General features: G+C 43.1%; 1 protein-coding gene across 1 annotated transcript in view; it reads left to right on the forward strand.

The window, feature by feature from the left end:
- Positions 1-26868, forward strand: part of LOC142290383 (ileal sodium/bile acid cotransporter-like) — a 35716-nt gene extending 8848 nt beyond the window's left edge. The window contains exons 2-6 of the mRNA XM_075334347.1: positions 3771-3889; positions 14106-14194; positions 21408-21583; positions 22461-22618; positions 24289-26868. Coding sequence (XP_075190462.1) covers positions 3771-3889; positions 14106-14194; positions 21408-21583; positions 22461-22618; positions 24289-24422 — 676 coding nt within the window. The 3' untranslated portion in view covers positions 24423-26868. The remainder of the gene's footprint in view (positions 1-3770; positions 3890-14105; positions 14195-21407; positions 21584-22460; positions 22619-24288) is intronic.
- Positions 26869-27645: the final 777 nt, after the last annotated feature.

Here is a 27645-nt window from a genome sequence, read left to right on the forward strand (position 1 = left end):
AGAATGGTGTTCCAAACGTTATTCGTTATTGTTAGTAGTTTTTCGTTTGTGAACCCTCCCCACCACACCTATTGCCAATCCATACAATACGCATAAATAGCCTGGGTCTCAGCTTCCCATACACGGTAAGTTTTTTAACTGCATGAGAGGACACACACAAGCTAGGGACCCCAACGTAGAGAAATACTTTGGCGTAGTGTTGGGGCTCTTCTGCATTGATCAATTCAGTAGCTAAATTTCTCTTGATTCATATGTTCATGGCAGTAATGCAGATTCCATTTTTCACATTTTCACTTTTACACATAGCTATTGGATTTTTCAAGTCAGTATTCACACAGCAGTTTCTGCTATTCCATGTATTCCCCTTACATAGTCACTGGTGTGCATACCTTATCTCCCCATAGTGATGTTTTTTTAGGTTTTTTGCACCCAGTTCAGACTTAGAATAGTTCATACTATGTCTGACCACTTTGAAGGAACTGGCTCTGGAGAAGCTGACGTGTCATTTCTATTGCAGCTGAGAAGCTTCCGACTGGTGTACATGTTTTGTTTATTTGGTTGCCGAAACATTGCAGTCAGAGGCGATCAAAACATCGTATGTTCCCCAAAATGGTATCACTAAAAATGGCAGCTCAGGGCGCAAAAAAATAAGCCCTCACACAGCCCTATATTCTGAAAAGTGAAATTGTTACAAGTCAAGAGGAAAATGGCGACTCGAACTGCAAAAAAAATATTTCAAAATTTCTGATTTTTTTTCAACACTTAACCAAAAAAAATGGACACGTTTTGTATGTATGTATGCATGTGCAGTTAGGTTTCAGGCTCTGCCTGCAGCAGGGCAAAGCAAAGTGCGCCTGCGCAAACCAGGGATGTCCATGGACAGGCGTAAGATTTTGTTCAGCTATGTAGATCACACAGGATGCGTGGTACACATCAATGACATCAGGAGGATGGCAATTCACAGCAGAGAGAAGGGGCAGAAGCCGCTGCAATGACTTTTATCTGACCAGTCGGATGCTGAAGTCCCAAAAGAGGGTCAAAAGACCCTAGTCCAAAATACAATAAACTGAATAGAACTAACTAGAAACTAAATGGCTAAACTCGATGGAAAACAACAACTTCCTTTGGTGCGACAGAAATGGCCTTAATTACAGAACAAAAGACTGTGATTATAGGATGTTAGCAAAAATCCTTTAGGTCATTCGACCCGTCTCTGGGTTCCAAAGGTAGAAATGTTAAATGACCCCTGTCTGGGACTTCTAGTGTTAAAAAGTTTTTTTGAGAATACACAGGGGGGGTCAGGACATACTATACAACATTTTACAATGAAGCACAGAGCTGAGTAAGGTGGTGGCATTAGCTCATTCCCTTTAAGCTTTGAGACAAGATCTTATCAGAGCAAGTATCTTCTTAACTGATACGAGATAAGGTTTGAGATAAATTCATTTCACCTTATCTACTGCACACATTTTAATGTGGTCATATCTCAGCAGATGCCTCAAAGAGCAGATATGGAGATAAGTGAGCAGGAAGCTTTTCTTTTTCTAGCTGTGGTGAATTTACCTCAGACCAATGGTGGAAACAGAAGGGGAAGGTCATAACTATTGACATACAGCATATGGGCACAAGTATTGGCACACATCTAACATTTGTAAAATAATTATTGCAATGCCTGCTTATCTTCCAGAAAAATCCTTATGTTCAGCATTGACTTCCATTATACTCGATACACAAGTCAAGCCCGCCCGAGAATCTGAGTGCTCATTATGAGTGCCGAGAACAAAAGCATGGTAGTGGCCGCTTATCGCTAGAGGAAACCCCTCTCACAGCAATCAAGTGTTTGAAGAAATCCCTAAAAACAGGGAAAATGTACAATCTCCATGTTATCCTGTGCCAGATTTGTACCCAGAAGCCCAGCACATCAGAGCATTAGTGCTAACCACTGACCTACAGGGCTGGGTCAATCAAAACAGCTCATTGAATTTCCACATAGTACTGTAATAAAAAAGCCACCGTTACAAGTCAGGTTGTGACATTTCCACTCATAAATATTCTAAGATGAATTATGGGTCATATTATTGAAAAATGAATCACTTAGGAAATACTACAAATTAGTTACAAAGTGCACAAACCAAAGTCCATATAGGCATGGTTGCATTAGTTTGGTGTGGAAGAACTTGCTGGTCTGCCCAGAGCTCTGACCTCAACCGCATCAAAGACCTACAATGGAGACTGGTAGCCAGGACCTCTCGTCCATCATCAGTGTCTGACCTCACAAATGCTCTTCTGGATGAATGGGCAATAGTTCCCACAAAAGCCTTTCCAGAAAAGTGGAAGCTCCCGTAGCTTCAAATGGAGAACCACCTTAATATTAATGCCTAAGGATTTAGGTCATAAAAGCTCATGTGTAGGTGACCAATTACATATGCACTGCCTTGAAAAAGTAATCATGCCCCATGAACTTTTCAACGTTTTTCACTTTACACCCACAAACTCACAATTGTGTGAAAAAGTTTTCACCTTTTCCTGACTTCTTATTCTTTTCCATGTCTGTCACATTTAGTGTTTCAGATCACCAAACAAATTGAAATATTAGATAAAGATAACACACGTAAACACACAATACAGTTTATAAAAATGAAGGTCTTTATTATTAAGGGAAAAAGAAATCCAAACCTACCGGGCCCAGTGTGAGAAAGTGATACTGTGTAGGACGACAATTACAGCCACAAGTCTTTTGGGGAATGTCTCCACCAGCTTTGTACATCTAGAGGCTAAAATGTTTGATTATTTTTCTTTGCAAAATAGCAGTGACATGGCAATATTAGCTGTACACTGCGCACACTCACTGGCATATGGAATTCACAGCTTTTACTTTACTGCAGGGGTGGGGAATATTTTTTCTGCCGTGGGCAATTTTAAAATTTCTATCATCCTTGCTTTTCTAGGCAAACAGTAACAACAGCTCCCTCTAGTGGCCAAAAGTGGAAAATATTAAAATTTATTTAAAGTTAATCTGTCGGCAGGTTTTTGCTCCCCATTCTGAGAGCTGCATAATGTAGAAAAAGGACCCTGATTCCAGCGGTGTCACTTACTGAGCTATTTGCTGTCATTTTGATAAAATCAATGTTTTCTCTGCGGCAGATCTAGCAGTTCTACAGAGCTCATGAATATGCTGGACTACTTGGCAGCACGCCAAGCATTCCTATAATGATAACCTACTGCTCATTAAACAGTGATTTTGTCAAAACTACACTAAGCAGCCCAGTAAGTAACACATCGCTGGAATCAGGATCTCTGTACATCCGCCTCTCATTCTAATCAATAGGAGGCAGATTTGCAGTACCCGGCTCTGGCTATGATCAGAAGATGGGGCAGTTCCGTAACTGAGCATTTCCAGCCACCTGCTATAACTGCCAGCACTGAGAACAGCTGATCGGTGGGTGTGGGGTGTCAGACCCCGGCCGATCAGACATTGATGAGCTATCCTAAAGTCATCAATGTAAAAGTAGTGAACATCTCCTTTAAGACTAATATATCTGTGACATACACCACTGTAAGGGTTAACCGCTTCCTTTCAGCTAAACTTGCAGCTACTATGGTAGATTCTAATAATTTTATTGTATTCAGCTTTAATAAACACTGACAATTACATTATTGTGAAACTAGCAATAATGTATTTGTCCCGTACCTTATTGTATGTAGTAATGCTAGTATATTGTACTTACTATTGTACACACTATCTTACCTGATATTTTCATTCTTTGCAGTTTGAGCATGACCACTTGTTCAACAATATTTGCGCTTGGTATGATGCCGTTATGCCTATTTATATACACCAAAAAATGGGTTGATTCAAATTCCATCGTTATACCATACGATAGCATAGGTAAGAACAAAAATATTCATACATTTTTTTTTTCAGCTATTCTTGAGTAAAGGCCCTGTCACACACAGAGATAAATCTGTGGCAGATCTGTGGCAGATCTGTGGCAGATCTGTGGCAGATCTGTGGCAGATCTGTGGCAGATCTGTGGCAGATCTGTGGCAGATCTGTGGCAGATCTGTGGTTGCAGTGAAATTGTGGACAATCAGTGCCAGGTTTGTGGCTGTGTACAAATGGAACAATATGTCCATGATTTCACTGCAACCACAGATCTGCCAAAGATTTATCTGTGTGTGACGGGGCCTTTACTCTTTAAAATTGCATTCAAAACTGCCAATTGCCTGTGTGCACAAAGCCTATAACATAGGAAAAAAATGAGGTGGTTTTATCAGTCAATTTTATAAGTCCTAATTAACACGAGAAGTCCCAGGAATTTCGAGCTCCATAGGATTCCAATGGTAGAAATGTCAAATGACCCCTCTCTGGGACTTCTAGTGTTAAAAGGTTTCCTATTGGTGAGATCTAGGAGAAAAGTGTTCTCTTTTTTCCTGCAGCACCTCCAGAGGGGAAATTAGGCATTACACATTATCCATTGTTCAAAAGAATAAAAGAGAGTTTGGTAACTGATCTCCTGAATGAGAGAAATCCTCAATTATAATGTAGTGTTTGGAAATGAGTTTTGTAAACCAGACAATTACTTCCATTTCATGAGTCTATCAGAAATGTACCAGGGGCTGCAGAAATCAGAGGTGGGAGCAGTAAAATATTTACTTATTCATTCTTTCCTGTTTTATCTCTTCTTTGACACGTAAACTCATTGGCCTGGAATCTATTATTTCGAAGTCTTTCCTTGAAAAGTGCAGAGTAATCACATAACGCACTTACATTATTCAGGTAGTGATTTTTGAGGGCACTGCGATATTGACTCTAGGAAATAGTAGAAGCAAATCAAGCTGAGGTGATAAATAGAATAGATAAAGGTATGTATTATTACAGCTGATTAACGCCTGCTTCAGCTTATTGGACAAGGAAAATTAAGTGAGTTGAGAGGTGAGGACACTTTCTCAGCATACTGATCAGTCTCATCTGAAGAAACTGTAACACCAAACATAACAATATAGCATACATGATGTATACATTGTTATCAAACACAGTTGATGAGTTAAAATGTAATTATTAATTACAGTTATTAAAGCGCAACTGTCGTTTTTCATTTTTATTTTATAAATCAATAGTACAGATGAAAATAAGAAACTGTGTAATATATCTTATCAGACAAATCTGCTTCATTCTCTTCCAGAATTGATCAGTCATTATCAAAATTCTCAATTCTGAGGTAAAATCTGTAATCAGTGAAGACTTTCCCATTACTGAGAGAGAAGATGGCAGTTAGTGCTGATGAGATTCTATGTAGATAGAAGAGGAAGGAGGCGGAGCTCTGCCTCTAGGTCCTCCTCCTTCCTGTCATAATAGAATCTCATCAGTAACAACTGCCATCTCCTATGTAGATACATGAGGGGGTGGAGCTCTCCATCTAGCTCCTCCCTCTGCCTCTAGCTCCTCCCTCTGCCTCAAGCTCCTCCCTCCTCCCATCATCATAGAATCTTAGCAGTAACAGTTGCCATCTCCTATCTCAGTAATGTGAAAGTCTTCACTGAATGCAGATTTTATCTCAGAACTGAGAATGTTGATAATAATATAATTAATAATTTTATTCATTTATATAGCGCTATTAATTCCACAGCGCTTTGCATACATTACAACACTGTCCCCATTGGGGCTCACAATCTATAGTCCCTATCTGTATGTCTTTGGAGTGTGGGAGGAAACCGGAGTACCCGGAGGAAACCCACGCAAACACGGGGAGAACATACAAACTCCTTGCAGATGATGTCCTTGGTGGGATTTGAACCCAGGACCCCAGTGCTGCAAGACTGCAGTGCTAACCACTGAGAATGAATGATCAATTCTGGCAGAGAAAGCAAAGGTCTGATATATTACAAAGTTGCTTATTTTCATGTGTACTGCTGATTTATGAAATAAAAATTAAAATGAAGGGTACACTTTAACTGTTCATTTTGGTGGGATTAACCAACCCTGACTGTCCCGATACATCATGTAGGGAGAAAGGAAGAGCAAGCCTTAAAGGGATGGTTCACCCATATTTATTATATGGTAGATCGATATTATGTTGAGAAACAATGTTTCTCTCAAATTCCTTATGTTGGCAATAGAGCCTGTGAGAGGCGCTACTGTGGACCACTGTTCCCCATGCCTGACCCCGGGCTCTGTGACTTTGGAGTCCGGTGATGTGACGTCAAGTTCCTGTTCACCTGACATTACCAGCCGTGGTGTCCGTGAGTGATGGGCTGTGGCCGGAGTTTCCCCGCTCATCACAGTGCAGCATGTCAGCCCATCTGCTCCCTCCTCCCTCACAGCAGAGCGCTGCAAGCAGAAGGGATGCTGGGCTGTGACGAGCGATGAAACACCGCCCACAGCCCAGTGAGTCAGGAAGACTGGGGCCGGCCGCGGTGATGTCAGGTTAACAGGAACTTGACGTGACATCACCGGACCTCGAAGTCATGGACCCCAGGGGTCAGGCATGGGGAACAGCGGTCTGCAGTGGCGCCTCTCACAGGCACTATTACCAACATAAGGTATTTGAGAGAAACATTGTTTCTCAACATAATATCGATCTACCAAATAATAAATATGGGTGAACCACCCCTTTAAGCTGGCCCTTTTATTTAAAGCGGAGATAAGCTGGTGCCAGTAGAGTCTGGAGGAGGACAATGGAGTGTGGAGGTGGACAGAGGAGTCTCTGGGAGGACAGAAGAGTCTAGAGGAGGATAGATGAAGACAAAATAGCCTGGAGGATGACAGATAAGTTTGGAGGAGGACAAAATAGTCTCTAGGAGGTCTGATGAGTCCGGAGAAGGATAGAGGTGTCTGGAGGAGGACAAAGGAGTCTGGAAGAGGACATAGCAGTGTGAGGACAGAAAAGATAACAGGAGATCAGAGCAATCTGGAACAAGACAGAGGAGTATGGAGGAGGATAGAGGAGTTTGGCAAAGAGATCACAGAAGCGTTCAGAAGAGCAAGGCATTTGCCTGACAGTTATCCAATGTGCACAACCATCTTAAGCCCCTGAATGCAATAACTAGCCAATTGATGATGTAATCACTTGATTATATTACTGAGCATGATAAATTGCCTGGTAGCCCACAGTGGTGACTGACTTTATACATTTACACTGCTGTGACTTTCCAACAGTTTTGAAGCTACAAATCTTTATTTTTCAAGTGTAGTTTTCATGGCATGTTGGACCTTATTGCTTAATAATAAATTGAGAGACAAATGGTACAGACTGTTTTTGCAAGAATATATAGCATATTTATTCCCTCACTTATAACGAGTGCATACAGTTAGTGCGAATAAGGAAACATTTTTATTTTTTGACTAGGGTATACATTAAAGCACAGGTTTCTCTTTGATTAGGTGATGATGGACACAAACTTGGTCTGTTAACAAATTGATGCACCTTGTCCTAAAGGGAGCATTTGTAAGAATCCAAGTATAATAAAGAATTTGTCTCAAAAAAGACAACTCTTTTTGAGACCACAGACCCAGTTTCTATGAGCAACTATATGATATCAATATGGTCTATTAGAATATCATCATGTACACTGCCGAGCAAAAGGGTAACAGAGTTTTGAACTTTTGGCTCCATATCTCACCTTCCACTATGGCTTTGAGCATGAAACTACCTTCATTTTATAGACAATCATCTTGACTACCTCATACATTAATTTGACTTGCAACTATTTAGCATATGATTAGTTATGCGGATTCTTGTCATGTCACTGCATTGTTACTGTTTTACACCTACAAATCTAAAATTGTATTTTTAATATTTTGTTAGTATTAAGTAAATCCACTGTTGGCTTTCAACACTGCCTAAATCCTTCTGAACATGCTCTACATCAGATTCAAGCATGAACAATCAAACATTCCACAGAAGGCATAGAAAAAATATGAACCAGGTGGAGGGGCCACCCCAGGTTCACAGCAGCTCACAGAGCATTTCAAAAAAGGAGAACACGAGCAAATATGCTGAAAAAAGTTCATAGATTTTATTAAATAGATTTTAAAGTGCAAGTGCAAGAATTCACATTGATAATATACAAATTGGAAGGAGGAGGGGATAGGGACAGATGGTAAAGGGCAGAACAATGGCCTGGTGCGGACAACAGGAAAATAATATTCACAAACAATAAAGCCAGAGTCACTGGCACGTAAGCATCAGGATGAGTGAATACAATATTCAAAAAACAAGATGGCCCAAAAACTCACTGGCAGTTAGTAATCACAATGTAAAAATAATAGTATAGATGGTAGTATATATAGGCAATATTGCCCAAATCACTGGTAAAGCACCATAACATTGGAAAAAGAGTGTCCTGTCTCTGGTGGGGATATGTATCTCTAAATCACCGGCATGTAAGCAAGGAAGAAAAGTTACATAGACAAATAGGTGTAGATGTGATACCCGTGAAAGGGAAAAAGACTTAGCCCCAAATCTGCATTGGCCAGGTGCAGACAATGAGGAAAAGAAGATTTCACCTAAAACACGGTACCAATCATAGGTCTATGTAGTTAATAATACAAAGTAGCCACAATCACTGGCAAGTAGGCATCAGGGGTATACCCTATTGTAAATTGAAGAAATCCCCAGCAGAGACAGGGAACTCAAATCATTAGCCAGTAAGCAAGGGAGAAGGTATGAAGAAACAACACAGAAGAAAGCCTGTATAATAGACCAAGTCTGCAGTAATATAGTATTAAGCAATTTGGGGGAGTATAAATACATGCAACCTCATCAAAAACGGGGGATTGTATCATAATATACTAGTGTCTAGCAGAAATACTATGGCAGAGAGGCAAAGTATTTGACCAGAAGAGGTATAAACAGGATAACTAAAGCCCAAACCAGTTTATCCTATAGAAGGTGTAGGGGAGGCTTAAGAATCCATGCTGACATTTTCTGGAGTTTAATCAAAAAAACATTCAAACAATCCTGAATGAGATGGTGACTATGGAGAACATTATACCTGAGTCCTGAGTTCGGTGGTGCAAAGAGGCCCGACGTACGTTTCGCGGCTTTAAGAAACAGTCGCTTGCCGCTTCATCATGGGGGAAAGTGAAGGAGGGTGCACATGTCCGGTCTGTGCGGCTCCTAAATACTACCGCGGAAATTGAACCGCGAATCAGAGTTCCGGAGTCAAAGGGGCGCATGCGCGGGACGGCCAGGAAAACGCCCCCCGTCTCGCACACCCGGCAGTCAAGGAGTCAGGTGCATGCGCGGGAGCCCGAGCAGCATTGGCCCAGACCCCCGCGCACGCGCGGACTCCGTCAAGACACCGGGGCACGGCCGGGAGGCGCAGGGCCGTCACGCGCATGCGCACGAGACTCCGAAAGCAGTGATTGGACAAGGAGGGGACGTGAAAACACAGAGGGAAACGGCAAAGTATAAAAATATACAGAAAAAAGCGAGATGATCATATAGGATAACATTAAGCCTAAGGAAAACAATATACCACTACAATTTGTTATAAGTTTAGGCTCAAAAATGAGAAGAACATTCATCAGGCTAAAGCACAAAAAATGATATCGCCATAATAATAAATAGTGATGGTCTTTGCCGGAAGAATCCCAAAGATGACAAATTGATGTGATGACGTCCATATTTGTTAGTAGATGTTCAAAATTTATCAGGTCCAGATCACTTCAATAGGAGTCATGAGAGGACATGTTACAAAAATAAAGTGAAGAACTAAAAACAAGAGAAATAGAAAAATAATTAAAAACAGAAGATTAAAAACCACAGATACCAGGCACTAATGAACTGGAGAACCAGAGACATTATTATAGAAATGAAGCAAAACTCAAGGTTTCATTCAGACCCTTTGGAGCAACCGAGTCCAAAGCCACAATCCATTTTGTTTCCCTTTGGGAAAGCATCTTTTTAATATTGCCACCCCTAATGCCACTATGAACTACGTCAATCCCCCGAATTTTCAGGGATCTCGGATCACAATCATGAAATTTTTTAAAATGGCGGGGTAGGGTTTTAAGCAAGGAAAAATCGTTCACTGTCCTGGCCGCGCCAATGTCCCGCACATGCTCCCTCACACGTATCCGTAACTCCCTAGATGTAAGACCAATATAAATAAGAGGACAGCTGCAGGTAGCATAATAGATGACATTAATTGTACTACAAGCCTGACAGTTATCCAATGTGCACAACCATCTTAAGCCCCTGAATGCAATAACTAGCCAATTGATGATGTAATCACTTGATTATATTACTGAGCATGATAAATTGCCTGGTAGCCCACAGTGGTGACTGACTTTATACATTTACACTGCTGTGACTTTCCAACAGTTTTGAAGCTACAAATCTTTATTTTTCAAGTGTAGTTTTCATGGCATGTTGGACCTTATTGCTTAATAATAAATTGAGAGACAAATGGTACAGACTGTTTTTGCAAGAATATATAGCATATTTATTCCCTCACTTATAACGAGTGCATACAGTTAGTGCGAATAAGGAAACATTTTTATTTTTTGACTAGGGTATACATTAAAGCACAGGTTTCTCTTTGATTAGGTGATGATGGACACAAACTTGGTCTGTTAACAAATTGATGCACCTTGTCCTAAAGGGAGCATTTGTAAGAATCCAAGTATAATAAAGAATTTGTCTCAAAAAAGACAACTCTTTTTGAGACCACAGACCCAGTTTCTATGAGCAACTATATGATATCAATATGGTCTATTAGAATATCATCATGTACACTGCCGAGCAAAAGGGTAACAGAGTTTTGAACTTTTGGCTCCATATCTCACCTTCCACTATGGCTTTGAGCATGAAACTACCTTCATTTTATAGACAATCATCTTGACTACCTCATACATTAATTTGACTTGCAACTATTTAGCATATGATTAGTTATGCGGATTCTTGTCATGTCACTGCATTGTTACTGTTTTACACCTACAAATCTAAAATTGTATTTTTAATATTTTGTTAGTATTAAGTAAATCCACTGTTGGCTTTCAACACTGCCTAAATCCTTCTGAACATGCTCTACATCAGATTCAAGCATGTCTCGACCGAAATCTGATCCCAGGTCTCTTCTACACACTCCCAATGTTGGTGCATACTTGCTGATTCATTTGGGTAGGTGTACAGCTTTTTCTTCAACTCTACCCACAAGTGTTTGATTGGGTTGAGGTTTGGGGACTGTTGGGGCCAATCCAGCACCTCTAGTTCATTGTCAATGAACCATTTTTTCGCCACCTCGATGTATGTTTGGGTCGTTGTATTGCTGGAACACTATTTCATCCTTTTCATACTCACAGTACTAGAGTGTACAAAGTAAACTATCTTGTAGGATAATTACATATAGCTCAACAATGAGATCACTATTGATACCGGTCTTTTGGCTGTGAAACAACTACATATCATCAGCCTTTCTCCACCAAACTTGACAGTTCCCTCAATTTTTCGATCCATTAGCCCTTTTTTCCCTTGATTCTTCCAGACCCATTTGCTTCCATCAGAGCCCAGTCTATTGACTTTCATCTCATTGCTCTAAAACACCAGTTTCCAATCTTCTACTGTCCACTTTTCATCCTTCCTGACAAACTTGAGCCGCCACTTTTTATGACGATATTAAAGTTGACGCTTCTTCACCTTTTTCCAGCCATTATTCCAGACCTGCGTAATGTATGTCGCACAGTGCTTGCATTAAATTCTGTTATCTCACTATTACAAAGCATATGAGCCACTTCCATTGCAGTGTTTGTAGCACTAGAACTGATAGACCTTGTGATGAGCTGACTTGTTGATTTTTCCTATATGTCCACCTCTTGGCTTTTGAATGGATGGAAGAGGTTCATTTTGTATTATTTCAACAGCCATGGCACTCATATCATGTTGTAACAGGGGCAGGAGGCGCCTGCCTCGAGGGGTGTAGTCGTGGTCTTCAGCCCTAAGGGCGACAGGCTGACCCCCGGCCCGACCGTCACTAGTAAAGCAGGAGTGTGTGGTGGGCAGAGTGTGAGTGGCAGGGACACATTCATATCAGCACCTTGGCTCTCAGCAGCGCCTTTCTCCTTTGGCTCGCCGGCTCCTTCATCACTCGCAGACAAGAGTCGTCGACAGGCAGCTGATAAACTAGACAACAGTTTATTGTACAAGGTTTCCATGGTTTGTTGCAGCAGGTTTACTTCAGTACCACAATTCTAACGTTACAGGTTCTCTTTACAACCCACTTCTTACTGACGGTTTCCTTTTTTCACTGCCTTAAACACTCTCCTCCGGACACTTTCCTTCACCTGCAGGGGCCAACGTGTTATCCCCGTGATAGCTGCACTCCGACCCGGTTTTAGTCAAGCCCTATCCCAGGGGTTTCTCAGCCTATGAAGTGGATCCAGTATGTACTACCGGTTAAGGACAAGTTCCAAGTTTTCTAACCTTTCTCAAAGGTCTACTCTGTTTGCTGGTCACAGGCGTTCCTGTTTCCCAAAGGTCTCTTCTCTGCTTACAGGCGTTCCTGTATCACCTTCACTTCTCTAATCAGCTCCCACACTGACTCTCTGGCATGTCAGGTCTGACTGCACTACTTTCCCAGCCCATCTCCCAACTAGGCTACAAATCTCCTCCCTCCCTGCCACTGTTACCAGGGGAACCACCTACTCTCTACTGACACCTAGCGGAGAATCTATTTACTACCTAACACAGCAGATAACATTTTATCATTACTGTAATACTTTTGACAAACATTCACCACCACACCGTGTGGCGTCTTCAGGGGGGGATTCTCTGTTACTGCTCGGGGGTCCAATTACCCCCTTACAATGTAGCTTGGCAATTTTCTTGGCGGGGAGACCGGCCTCGATGAGCTGGATGATGCTGTTTCTCTTTTCTTGGGAAATCGTCTTCATGGCTGCTGCTTTATTCGAACCAGTGACCTTTCACTTGGGAATCAACCTAATAAAACACTGAGGTATTAGGGAATGTGAGGTTGTAATTTGTATTATATAGAAAGAAAAAATATTTTTCCACCATTAAAAGCAAAACAGAAACAATGCAGTGAATGTCACTCTGCTCCTTCTATTGTCAATTTGCCTTGTTAGTTGTTCCTGGTGAAACATTCAGCACTGCTTTATCCACCTGTTGCTAGACAGTCTCAACCCAGCTGTAGTAAGGTGTGATCAGACTCTGCCTCCTGTGTGTGTTGCTCCTCTATCCAATATGCTGTCCATAGTGGATTTATAAGGCAACGGCTCCCTCCAGACTTGGCTCGAGGTTTGGTCTAAGTCAGTTTATGTCTTGTTCCCTGTCTGGCTACATTTACCTTTGTCTCTCTTGCTACTGACCTTACTTATGTACCTGTATATCTTGATCTCTCAACTCCTAACCCGGCTACGTCTTTTATACCTATGCTGCATGCCCCGACCTCAGACCGTCTAACTCCGTCTCTGCCTGTACCATTTGTGCTTCGTATGTCTGCCTTGACCGATCAGTCAGCTGCTGCAGATCCGGGAACTGCCCTGTGAGTGGTACCTGGGGACTACCTGCAGCCCAGCCTATCCTCACCACCAGAGGCTCTACTGAAGACCAGGTAGTCAATTAGCTATGTCCCTCTGGGGTGAGCTCTGCTCGTGGCGCAGTTGGTCCAAACTCAGCAGTGTTGCAGACATGACAATAATCTGCATAACTAATCATATGCCTAATAGTTACAAGTCAAAGTTATGTATGAGATAGCCAAGATGATTGTCTATACAATTATGGTTATCTCACGGTCAAAGCTGTAGTAAATAGTAAGATATGGAGTCTGAAAGTCAAAAGTTCAAAACATTGTTACCCTTTTGCTTGTCAGTGTGAGGGTAACAAGAGTGATACATTTAACATGACTTCCACTAGTTATAAATTATCTAATTGAAATAAATTGCTCTGTTTATTACTGACCATAGCTATTTCTATCATTTTTTTCTTTTAAACAGGCACTTTCACAGAATATTAAAAGTTGACCATTAGTACCAGAGAGGAGATTACTGCATTACTTATAGCATATGATAACTAATTCATGGCAAGTAGGATGATTTTCCTACTATTAATACTCGCAACATGCTTTTCTCTTTATATTAGGTATTTCTTTGGCAACTCTAGTGGTTCCTGTTGGAATTGGAATGTTTGTAAACTATAAGTGGCCCAAACAAGCAAAAATTATATTAAAGGTATGGAAAGCAATTATGAATAAAAAATGGATGCATTGACATACTGTAAACCACACATTGTGGATGCTACATGAGTTAATTTGATCAGTTAGTTTGTTCAGCTAGAACAAACCTCTTAATAGAGGCATGAACACTGTATGAAAGAGCCCATCAGCATTGGTGCAGATATAGGGGTGACATCAATCAAAATTCTGACAACCCCAATACCACATCTGTCATTGGAGTAACTACAGTGGGGGAAATAAGTATTTGATTTCTTGCTGATTAGATATCCAAAATAAAATCCAGAAAAATCACATTGTATAAATTAAATAAATGTATTTGCATTTTGCAGAGAGAAATAAGTATTTGATCTGTGTCGCCCGGGGACCAGGGGGTACTCAGATCCGGGCCACAGGGTCACTTCTGTGGGTATCACGGTGGCGTGACCCGGTCTGTGATCCCAGGCTCCACAGTAAAAGGGGATTTGTTAAGGGAGATTGTCCGTGACGCCACCCACGGTTGTGGTGATTGTGGACACCACCGCTGCTCTTTATGGGGATCCCGGGAGCGATGGTATGGAGCAGCTAGATGTTAGTCCTCCCCTCCGTGGGTAGGGGGTTGGTTGTCCCGGGGCCCGGTGATGGGGTAAGCAGGGAGAAGGGCGCAGTGCTGCGGTGCGGTGCCCGAGGGCACGGGCGTACTCACAAGTATTTCACACAGAGTCACTGGTAACTAGGAATTGCCGGTGTCCGCAGCCTTCGGTACGGGGGTGTTAGTGTCCCACACACGGTGCAGCAGCTCATGTTGTTCTTTCCCTGCAGCCAGGTGCCTTTCTCTCCACTCTCTTCCTCTTTCTCCTCAGCCGGGAACGGGGAATACACTCCCCTGCAGTGATCCGGGTCACCCAGGTACCGAGGGGCCACTACCCTGCCCGGCTACCTCTGGCCCCTTCCTCACTCACAGCCTGTCCCGGCCCTCTCGGAGCACGCTTCACCATCAGCCTGGGAGCTACAACTCCAGACTCCTCTTCTGTCTGCCTCTCCAAACACTCTGCTCCAGCCCCTCCCCTCTGCTCTGCTTTTCTCTTACACTGGGGGCTGTGGTTTGTCCTGCTGCACCGGTGTGAGATCAGATTACCAAGGAGGATTAACTCTTTCTGTGACAACCTGGCTTTGCCAGGGCGTCACACACCCCCTTGGTAAAACATGGCCCGTCCTCGGGCCGTCTGGCCACCAACATTTATTAAAACTGGAAAAATCAACACATTACAATCATACATCTTCCCACATCGGGAGGTACATTTTCTAAAACTTTAAACCGTTCTGCCACCCCACACCTGCGGGGCAGATGGCCTCCTCCTGAACTTGAGGGCGTTCAACAGGGGTGACAGTCCATAAAACAGTCAACTTTTTAACTTGTGGGTAGCCGTCCATGCTCCACTACCGCTGCCGCTGCCGCCACTCCCAGTACGGGGCACGGGTTCCGTTCTCTGCCTCCTGCTCAGAAGCCAGGCCCACTTGGATGCCCTCGGCGCCGGCTACAACCGGCCTCGCTAACTGCCGAGGGCTCCATCTCTCACTGGCCTGCTCCTCCTCTCTGCAGGTGCACTCCGGCTGCTCCACAGCCGTGACGGGGTACCTGGGAGCGGCTGGCGCCACATCTGGGGCGGACTTACAATCGGGTGCCACCTCCGGTGCGGCCGGGCGGACTGCCGGAGCCGACGTCATCACCGTGGCGGCTGGGCGGACTGCCGGAGCCGGGTAAGATATCATCGGGGTTGCGGCTACTGCTTGTCCAGGAACGGAATTAGGCAAAGTCCTGGCGTCCCTGCCTTTACAGTCCTGGTCACATAAACTGCGGTATCTTCCTCCTGCTCCCCCTTGGTACTCGGGAGCAGTCCTTTCAGCAACTTTTAAAGTTTTCCTTTCGCTTCCGGTCCTCCGGAGCTTCACTTCCGCCCGCGGTCTCAGGGGTCGGAGCCTCTTTTTCGCGCCCACCGCTTGGGGAAGAAGGCGCTGGGCGGGAGATTTTCGCGCCCAAAATGGCGGCAAAGATGGCGACTTTCAAAATTTTTGCAGCGGATCACCGCTGACAGTCCAGAATAAGGCGCACTTCCTCCAGGTAACTGGATGGGTTCGATCCTGTTCGTGACGCCAAATGTGTCGCCCGGGGACCAGAGGGTACTCAGATCCGGGCCACAGGGTCACTTCTGTGGGTATCACGGTGGCGTGACCCGGTCTGTGATCCCAGGCTCCACAGTAAAAGGGGATTTGTTAAGGGAGATTGTCCGTGACGCCACCCACGGTTGTGGTGATTGTGGACACCACCGCTGCTCTTTATGGGGATCCCGGGAGCGATGGTATGGAGCAGCTAGATGTTAGTCCTCCCCTCCGTGGGTAGGGGGTTGGTTGTCCCGGGGTCCGGTGATGGGGTAAGCAGGGAGAAGGGCGCAGTGCTGCGGTGCGGTGCCCGAGGGCACGGGCGTACTCACAAGTATTTCACACAGAGTCACTGGTAACTAGGAATTGCCGGTGTCCACAGCCTTCGGTACGGGGGTGTTAGTGTCCCACACACGGTGCAGCAGCTCATGTTGTTCTTTCCCTGCAGCCAGGTGCCTTTCTCTCCACTCTCTTCCTCTTTCTCCTCAGCCGGGAACGGGGAATACACTCCCCTGCAGTGATCCGGGTCACCCAGGTACCGGGGGGCCACTACCCTGCCCGGCTACCTCTGGCCCCTTCCTCACTCGCAGCCTGTCCCGGCCCTCTCGGAGCACGCTTCACCATCAGCCTGGGAGCTACAACTCCAGACTCCTCTTCTATCTGCCTCTCCAAACACTCTGCTCCAGCCCCTCCCCTCTGCTCTGCTTTTCTCTTACACTGGGGGCTGTGGTTTGTCCTGCTGCACCGGTGTGAGATCAGATTACCAAGGAGGATTAACTCTTTCTGTGACAACCTGGCTTTGCCAGGGCGTCACAGATCCCCTACCAACCATTAAGAGTTCTGGCTCCTACAGACCACTGAGACGCTCCTAATCAATTTGTTACCTGTATTAAAGACAGCTGTCTTAAATTGTCACCTGTATAAAAGACTCCTGTCCACAGACTCAATTAATCAGTCAGACTCTAAACTCTACAACATCGACAAGACCAAAGAGCTTTCTAAGGATGTCAGGGACAAGATCATAGACCTGCACAAGGCTGGAATGGGCTACTAAACGATAAGTAAGACGCTGGGTGAGAAGGAGACAACTATTGGTGCAATAGTAAGAAAATGGAAGAAATACAAAATGAGTGTTAATCAACATCAATCTGGGGCATTATGCAAAATCTCACCTCGTGGGCTATCCAGGATCATGAGGAAGGTGAGAGATCAGCCTAAAAGTACATGGAGGAACTTGTTAATGATCTAAAGGCAGCTGGGACCACTATAACTAAGAAACCCATTGGTAACACATTGAGCCGTAATGGATTAAAATCCTGCAGTGCCCGCAAAGTCCTACTGCTCAAGAAGGCACATGTGCAGGCCCGTGTGAAGTTTGCCAATAAACACTTGGATGACTCTGAGAGTGATTGGGAGAAGGTGCTGTGGTCAGATTTGTCAAAAATTGAGCTCTTTGGTATTAACTCACCTCGCCGTGTTTGGAGGAAAAGAAATGCTGCCTATGACCCAAAGATCACTGTCTCCACTGTTAAGCATGGAGGTGGAAACATTATGATTTGGGGGTGTTTCTCTGCTTAAGGCACAGGACTGCATCAATGGGACAATGGATGGAGCCATATACCATAAAATTCTAAGTGACAACTTCCATCCCTCCGCCAAGACATTAAAAATGGGTCGTAGCTGGGTCTTCCAGCATGATAATGACCCAAAACATACAGCCAAGGCAAAAAAAGGAGTGGCTCAAAAATAAGCACATTAAGGTCATGGAGTGGCCTGGCCAGTCTCCAGACCTTAATCCCATAGAAAACTTATAGAGGGAGCTGAAGCTCCAAGTTGCCAAGCGACCACCTCAAAATCTTAATGATTTAGAGGTGATCTGCAAAGAGGAGTAGACCAAAATTCTTCTTGACATGTGCAGAAACCTGTCACGTCCTCACCGGAGTCTGCTCCTACAACTTCTACCTCGGTCACCAGGCACCACCATATTCCCACCATAGTCTGTGCTGGTGATAGGAGAGGAGTCGGTTCCAGTGGCTCTGGTGGGTGCAGGCTTCACTCATCCACTAAGCTTGGTTTCCCTGTGACCTGCAGTACTACAGGCTGACTGTAGGTAGCGTGTGTCTTCCAGCTGAAGTTACCACCATTCAGCTGCAGCCAATGGGAAGACACCACACAGTTCTAATTCCCCCTCTTGTCAGCTGGTCACTGCCAGAGATAGTTTTGTATTCTTCCTAGTGTCTGGTTCCTGTTCTGTTCTGACTATTGATCCCTGTGTTTTGACCTCTGCTTGCTCATTGACTACTCTCCTGCCTGCCGTTATTGTACCTTGCTGCCATCTCTGGTTTTGACCTCTGCCTGATTTCCTGACTATGCTCCTGCCTGCCGATTTTGTCACTTTTTGTGCCTCCTGGTTTGGACCCTGCCTGATGACCACTCTTTCCTGGATTGTAGCCTTCCATAGGCAGCAATCTCCTGGACCTTGTGTAATTCCAAATCCCTCTGCAGAGGTTAAAGGGTTTCAGGGTTCTTGAGATCCTGACGACTTGGTGGCTAGCTCTAGACTGTCCATGACAGTCATCCTGAGTATGTGGTGAAGGGCAGACGTTACATTACCTCATCATCAACTACAAAAAATGTCTTAATGCTGTGCTTGCCAACAAGGGTTTTGCCACCAAGTATTAAGTTTTGTTTTCCAGAGGGATCAAATACCTATTTCTCTCTGCAAAATGCAAATAAATGTATATAATTTATACAATGTGATTTTCTGGATTTTATTTTGGGTATTCTATCTCTCACTGTAAAAATTAACCTACCCTTAAAATTTTAGACTGTTCATGTCATTGTCAGTAGACAAAATCAGCAAGGCAAGGGATCAAATACTTATTTCCCCCACTGTATATTATCTGGGGCTGTATGGTTTCCATTAGGTAACACCACAGTAACCCCTCCAAATACCTGTCAGGTAGAGTATACTTCACTAGATTCTTATGCCATTAAAAGTCAAGACAATTGTGAAAGTAAAATTAAATGTAGGGACTGAGCTTTGAGTCTCTAATAATATATGGAGCTGTCATGCAATATACAGGATATCATAAGTCCCCGGATTATTTAATGGGTGGATTTATTAAATAGACCGGGTCTGAATTTATTTTAAGGTCTAAATTACATTTGGGGTGTAGTCTGGATTAAAGGAAAACTGTCAGCAGGTTTTTGCTATGTAAGCTGAAGCCAGCATGCCGCACGGGGAAAAAGACAAAAATCAACTATGTGTCATGATGACTATGGGATAGAGGGGAGACGGGGCTTCTAATTGTCCCTCAAGCTAAGGGGGCCCTTGTTATCCCTAATCTCAGGGATACTCCTGATGGTGGAGAAGCCTCAGTTTCCTTCCTGACCCTGCTCCTGACCAGTCCTGATCTGATTTCCCCTCCCCCTTACCCCAGGGAAGGACAGTACTGGAGTGTGATAAAACCTACTGATAAAGACAGACAAGAGAAAACAAAAACTGTGTCACACAGCATTCACACACAAAGGTTAAGACAATAAATGATTCAGGAGGAAACACAAGAGCAGGAGGCAAGCAACTAAACAACAGGGGAAATCTCCACAACCGCACCGAGCAAAGAGCACAATTTTCACAGTTCACTAGAGATGGGGAGACAGAAGGCGCAATAGGTCTTACCCGGTATTTACCATTAGGAGTAAAGAGAGGTACACTCACCTGATTGGGTTGTGCCAGTCACAACTCCTTAGCAAGCATGTGAGTGTCCGCGTGGTCCAAGCAGCGGCCCCGTGCAAAACGTGGTAAAATATATCATATAAGAAAACGGGTATATGCCGCGCTAAAAGACCACTGATGTCAGGATAATGAAACAATCTCTTTTTTATTTCAGCAATCCAACGTGTTTCAGAGACAAGGACCGTCTCCTTCTTCAGGGAAAAAAGAAATCAACGATTTCAACGATCAAGTTGATTTCTTTTTTCCTTGAAGAAAGAGACAGTCCTTGTCTCTCAAACGCGTTGGATTGCTGAAATAAAAAAGAGATTGTTTCATTATCCTGACATCAGTGGTCTTTTAGCGCGGCATATACCCGTTTTCTTATATGATAATTTTCACAGTCTGGAACACCACACCTCACAGACAAACACAGAAAAAAACTATAGCTGGCATGGCTGAGTTTCAACCAGCATAAATAGGAGTAAGAGCAGATGTGTTAGGCCTCCCCACAACATATTTAAAGGAGCAAGCAGACCAACAAAGAATAACTCTTGCTGCCTGCCTATGAATCAGCACACAGCAGGTCATTGACTGAGTCTGCCTATGTTGATCCCAGTCACCAGAGAAACCATCGGGCGGAGTGTCAGAATCTACAATCTGAACAGTGTCCAATGCCACCATGACAGTTGGTGAAGTTTGTGCAAAACTCCCTATCCCTATAACACTATGCCTCTCTTATCAGGCCCTGTGCTGTTGTTTTCTTAAACTAAAGGCTTTATCACTTGATGATTATCATTGCTGGGACTAGCTGGCTCCTGTCATGTTGTCTGACTCGCCCCCTGCTGTGATTGACACTTCATGTCAATCTCTATAGAGAGCCTGGTGTGGGTGGAGAAGCTATCTTGGCTCAGCTACATGACTGAAGCTAAAAATTCTGATTGTGTCAGAATGGCTGCACCCAGTAATCTATTTGATACATCCTTACATTCAGAATCTCCTTATCTACATTATGCTGCTCTCAGAAGAATTAGCAAAAACCTGCTGACAGATTCCCTTTAAGTGTATTGGCTGGTTTGGGTTTCACATTATTTTTGGATCCTCTCAGGTCTGAATACATTTCTATTTCTAGAATAGGGTATTAATTAATTTATGGCTCCTGAACTTTGAGAAAAATAAAAATGTAATGGGTATATTAAAATGTCAAAAAATTATATTACAGAAGTGTTTTCCACTAGAAGATTCACACTATCAACTGAGAAGCCATAATTTTATTACTGCTGGATTTAAAAATATTTGGGCAGAAAAATGCTATGCATTCCTCCCTGAAAAAAATCATGGTCTTTTTTTGTTTTAGGTGGGATCAATAACAGGAGGAATTCTCATTGTCACCGTAGCCGTGATTGGAGGAGTATTGTACAAAGGATCCTGGATCATCGATCCAAAATTGTGGATTGTAGGAACTGTCTTCCCTGCTATAGGATTCACAATGGGCTTTCTTCTAGCAGTGATGGCAAATTTATCATGGCGAAGGTAATGTATTCCATCTTTATTGACATCGCTACTGTAGAGAATGATGCTGGACAGTGATATAAACAAACAGACTGACCAAGTAGCTGAGCAGTTGTAATCGTCCTTGACTAGTTCTCATAGAGTAAAGGGCCATTTACACGCTGCAACATCGCTAACGATATATCATCGGGGTCACGGTGTTTGTAACGCACATCCGGCATCGTTAGCGACATCGCAGCGTGTGACAGGCTGGAGCGATCTTAAACGATCGCAAAAGTGGCAAAAATCGTTTGTCTGAGAGAGGTCGTTTATTTATGAAAAATCGTTGTCTGGTCAGTAGCGATGTTGTTCCTCGTTCCTGCGGCATCACACATCGCTATGTGTAACACCGCATGAGCAACGAACATCTCCTTACCTCCGTCCACTGGCAATAAGGAAGGAAGGAGGTGGGCGGGATATTCCAGCCACTCATCTCCGCCCCTCCTCTGCTATTGGACGACTGCCGTGTGATGTCGCTGTGGCGCCGCACAAACCACCCCCTTAGAAAGGAGGCGGTTCGCCGGCCAGAGCGACGTCGCAGGGAAGGTAAGTCCGTGTGACGGGTGTTAGCGATGTTGTGCGCCGCGGGCAGCGATGTGCCCATGATGCACAACCGAAGGGGGCGGGTACGCTCGCTAGCGATATCAGTACCGATATCGCAGCGTGTAAAGCACCCTTTACTCCTATTTATGAGCGCTCCTTCTGAAAGATGAAGGAGGTAAAGATTGAGTGCAAAGTAGTTAAGAGGAAGGAATTTAATAAAGAATAAAGTTAACACTGGTTTTTAAATAATGCAATAAGGGTATAAATGCATTTGAATGATGGATTACTTGTACGTCACTGATAATAATATATTTAGGTGTCGCACTGTGGCGCTAGAGACCGGCCTGCAGAACACGCAGCTATGTTCTACCATTGTACAGCTCTCATTCACACCGGAGCAGCTGGGACTGATCTTCACATTCCCACTAATATACAGTATTTTCCAAATCCTGATTGCCATCCTTTTCCTAATAGGTAAGTCTCCTGCTTAGCTTTTATTGTTCTTAGTGCGAAGCTAAAAATCAGGAGTAGAAATGGAGAATGACAACTACACTGACATGAAAATATATATTGGTTACAATATGGTCTTTACAATTTTTTTTCTTTTCATAAATCAAAAGATACTTTGTAATATATAGTATGTTATCAGAGAAATCTGCTTCTTTCTATTCCTGATCTGATCCTTCATTATCACAATTCTGAACTCACTTGTAAAATCTGTCATCGGTGAATACGGATTTTCCCATTACTGACATAGGAGATGACACTTGTCGCTCATAAAATTCTATAGAGAACTGTAAGGCTATGGCCGCACCAAATCTGCATCAAAAACGCACTGTACAGCCTAACTGTAGTGTTAGGAGCATTTGCAGTAGAATGCTTTTGTCTGCCTCTAGCTCCTCCCTCTTTCCATAGAATAAAAGCACTAACTGTCATCTCTTATCTCAGCAATGGGAAAATCTGTACTCACCGAAGACACATATTACAAAATTTACCTATAACTTGAGAGTGAAATACCAATACAAGAGAAAAAAGAAGATTTCTTCGAGAAAATTGTATAACAAAGTTTCTTATTTTCTAAATTCTTTTGTTTTATGAAATAAATATTACAATGACGGTTACTCTAACTTTATCTTAATGCTTTTTAGATGTTAATTAGAAACTAATAGCTGTGTTTTAACACTTTATGTATTTTACCATTACATTTGGCAAAAACAAAACAAATAAATCAGTTTCCATCAATTTCTACAGGTTTTATTGCCCCTTCAGTATTAAATGGAATCTGTCAGTAGGTGTTTGCTGCTTCATCTGAGAGTAGAATGATGTAGGAAAAAACATCCTGAATCCAATGATGTAGTTTACTGGCTGCAGCCATTCTGATATAATCAAAGATTTAATTTTTTTGCATGTAGCAGAGCTCTGGGAGCTGCTCTCGCCCATAAACAAAAACAAACTGTGATAAGTAAACAAAAACAAACTTTGTGATAAGAGACGCAGGGCTGTAATCTGAATGTTAACCCTTGCAGCATACTGTTTTCAGAATACATGGCAAACACCTGCTGACAGATTCCCTTTAGTTTTAGAATTGAGCAGATTGCTCCTCATAACCCTGTCCAGGTCAGTGTTCTCTGGCTATGGACAGGAGCTGCATGAGCTTCCGGGTTTACCGGCCGACCTAACGTGATATCATCTGTGTGGCATGTGGAGAACAGGTGACATCTCACCATACTGGCTAAACATAAGCCGAGCTTAGTATTCCGAAGTGTAAGGAAATTTGAGCAGCTCCTGTCCACGACCAGATAGCACTGACATGGACCGGGGTTGCGAGAAGCGATTTGTTCAACTCCAATTAGTTTGGATCTCTTCAGTCAGTTTTTCTTCTTATACTAACCAATAGATACAATAAACTGTACTTTAGGCCACACAAGCCATGAACAACTGCACGATTCTTTTCATTTACTGTATGAGCAAGGGAGAATGGCAGATCCATGACGGATGGTCTTTCAGGATTCCCAGTGTTAAGTCCAATTTATCCAGGCGACAAATTTTAGTAATTAAAGCACGAACATGAACCACAAATTACAGACATGAATTTGGCATTCATAGGTATTTTATATAATCTTTTATTTGTTTTATTTTCCCAGCTTACCAAATTTATAAAAGGATATGTGGCAAAAAGGTGCCAGTGGATGATTCCCTCGTATCGCCCTACGAACAGCCAAATGAGGGCTTTGTTCTTGATGAAAAACCAAGTCTGTATGAAAAAACAAAGATTTGATTCTCAGCACCATCAAAGTAGAGGAAAGGAAATACACCTGGCACATCACGTACTGCAACCTGTCAGGACACAATTGTTTCAGGATGGTTGGTGAAGAAGATCCTTCAATTGGGATTGGGATCTCTAAGCAATATCCAACACCAAGGACACAGAAATCCCCAAATAACTGAAATACTTAACATACCATGGATCCTCAGGCCTCCTTATCTAACTATAAGATACAGCGGTGTCTTATTATAATGGGTAATATAGAAACGTGTTCTTATATTATATTGGTACACTAGTCTTTCTTACAATATTCTGCACAATAGTATATTAGCATTATAATAGCATTTATAGTAAAGAGGCAAGAGCAAATTTCCACAGCTGAAGATTAGGAACAAGAACTTCTATACTCGCTTTTAGGCCGGCGTCACGCTTGCGATTCCCTCGCGTGTATCTCGCTCGTGTCTCGTGCTGCATCACCCGGCACGGACTCACACTTTCCTCACAGGAGCGGGTCGGTTGCTTTCATCTCTATGCAGCTGTGATGCTCCTGTGAGGAGTGTGTGAGTCCATGCCGGGTGATGCACCGCGAGACTTGCGCGAGATACACGCGAGGCAATCGCAAGGGTGACACCAGCCTTATAATGAAATTCAGGCACCACCCAAAAGCACACGCCTGCTGTCAATAATATCTTTCAGCAAAATGATTTATTCTAGATTTATTTCTAGTTTCTCAATCTGACAAAAAAATATATATTCTTTTAAGTCATACATGTAGCAGAGCTCAATGTGCAACCCCTTAAAGGGAATTGGTCAGCAGGTTTTTACTAAATAATCTGAGGTCAGCATGCTATAGGGGTTATTGGGCTAAAAGGGAATCTGACACCAGATTTTTCTCCTATACACTGCGGCCACCAACAGACAGCCCTTATGTACAGTATTCTTGAATGCTGTATATAAGTACCAAAGCAGATCTGTATAACATAAAAAAGACCTTTCATTATACTCACCTATGGAGTTGTCCGTTCCGAAGGGCGTCACTGATCTTTATCCAGGGCCGCCTATCCTTCATTGCGCTCCTGCACTTCTCTTTGTCCTGATGAGGGCATATCAAAGCATTGTAGTGCACATGCATGGGCAGTCTTTGACCTTTCCCAGTACCTGCGCATTACAGTACAGAGAGTAGTGCGCAGGAGTTTCATGGAGGACACTGTGCGGATGACGTAGGATGTGTCAACCACACAAAGAAGGGAAAGATGACGGCGATCACAAGCAGAGAGGAGGTGCCGGATCAAGATCAACGATGCCCATCCTACCGGACTGCCCCACAGGTGAGTATAATAAAAGATCTTTATGTTATACAGAGCGGTTTAGGCACTTATATTTAGTATTCCAGAATGCTGTATATGAGCTCTTACTGGTGGTGACCGCAGCTTATAGGGGAAAAATCTGGTGACAGGTTCCCTTTAAAGAATCAACTATGCCTATCATCAGGCTGTGTACTGTTGTTTACTTAAACTAAAGGCTTTATCACCTAGTAATTATGATTGCTGGACTACAATGTCAAACGCAGGGCGTCTGACACGGCCTCTCCTGTGATTAACACCTGTTAGCATACAAACTCTATTAAGAGCTTGGTGTGTACGGGACAGACTCTCAGCTCTGCTGCTTGATAAATCATAATGCTTAGTAATCTCAGTGAAACAACGTTGGATTCAGAGCCTATTTGCCTACATCCTCCTCCTCTCAGATGAGGTAAAAATTTGCTGACAAATTCCCTTTAAGAATCTGCACAATTTGCACTTTAGGACTAGCCAATTTTGTTTTATTTTCCCAAGAGCAGTTTAATTTTTCTGTCAATAAAGCTATATTATCTAAGGGTTTGTTTTTGCAGCACAAGTAAGGTATTTTTTAATGATGCCAATTTGGTATACATATAATTAATGGATTATCTTTTCTTCATTTTTTGGGAGGAGCATGGAGGACGGAAGGAAAACATTACAGCAATTTTTAGGATGATTTTAGTTTTAAGGCATTAAACGTATTCTGCAGGTCAGCACAATTAATGAGATACTAAAATATATATAGTTTTTCACATTTATTACTTTTGAATATTAAAAAAGTTTTTAAAAGATTAACATTTTTCCACGGATGGAGTTTGTCTTTTGCAGGAGGAGTTGATCTTTTTATTGGTATAATTTCTGAGTACATGTGACTTTTGATCGCTTTGTATTCAGAGGACCTTGATTTGGTTAGCTGCCCGGCACAACATCATTGTTGAAGTCAACAATCAAAAGAGGAGCCACGGATGATGAGAGGTAGAAGATGGTTCTCAAGGCTCCCATCCAACATGGACAGGTTACTGATGGCACTAATAGACTGGGTCCCGCATATCCATTCACACCAACGCTACCACTTATATCAACTTTTTTCTTACTTTTTATATAATAAAGCAGTCCATATAGAGGAAATATTAATTTCCATTATTTGATATTTTCTATCTTTTTTCAGTTTCACTTTGGGACTTGTACGTATACAAGCCTGATTACCCTTATGCTTATGTATTGCAGTGTATTGTGCCAGCCAGTGGAAAACTGCCCGGCCATCAATTACGTGTTCTAAGATGACAGCCATAGGGGATCATTATTAGACCCCAACCTGCCATTGCAACCTATCAATAGCCCACAATTCAGTCTCAGGAGGAGCTGATGGTGAAACAGAGAAAGTCCACTCCCTCTTACCAATTACAAATTACATAGAGGCCATGTCTAAGGCAGTGGTCCCCAACCTTTGTGACCTCAAGACCCACATTCTGCTCTCAGAGAGGGTTGCGAGCCACATTTAGCTCCCGCCTTGCACAGTAGTGACACCCAGAGCCCCCATTATCAGCATAATGACAGCCAAAGCTTTTCCACAGAAATCACACCAAGGCAGTATACCAAGATTCAGGGGATCCAACCTCCATTCAGATCTGTGTGGGGCTATTCACAAATGTCACCATCTGGAGACCTGCTCTTCATAGTTGTTTGCAAGTGCTGGTGCAAATGTACCAGTCTAGAAGTCATGTGGCTGTGAGCCACATGTGACTCCCGAGCCACAGGTTGGGGACCTCTTATCTAAGGGATTTAAGTTAAGAGGACAAACTATCATTGCAGACTCACTCCTGCTGGAAAATGTACATTATATATGAACCAGCACCCAATCATATGTAGCCATTAAAATGGTTCTCCGCTGATCA

Source organism: Anomaloglossus baeobatrachus, chromosome 2 (assembly GCF_048569485.1).
Source record: "Anomaloglossus baeobatrachus isolate aAnoBae1 chromosome 2, aAnoBae1.hap1, whole genome shotgun sequence".
NCBI classification, from domain to species: domain Eukaryota; kingdom Metazoa; phylum Chordata; class Amphibia; order Anura; family Aromobatidae; genus Anomaloglossus; species Anomaloglossus baeobatrachus.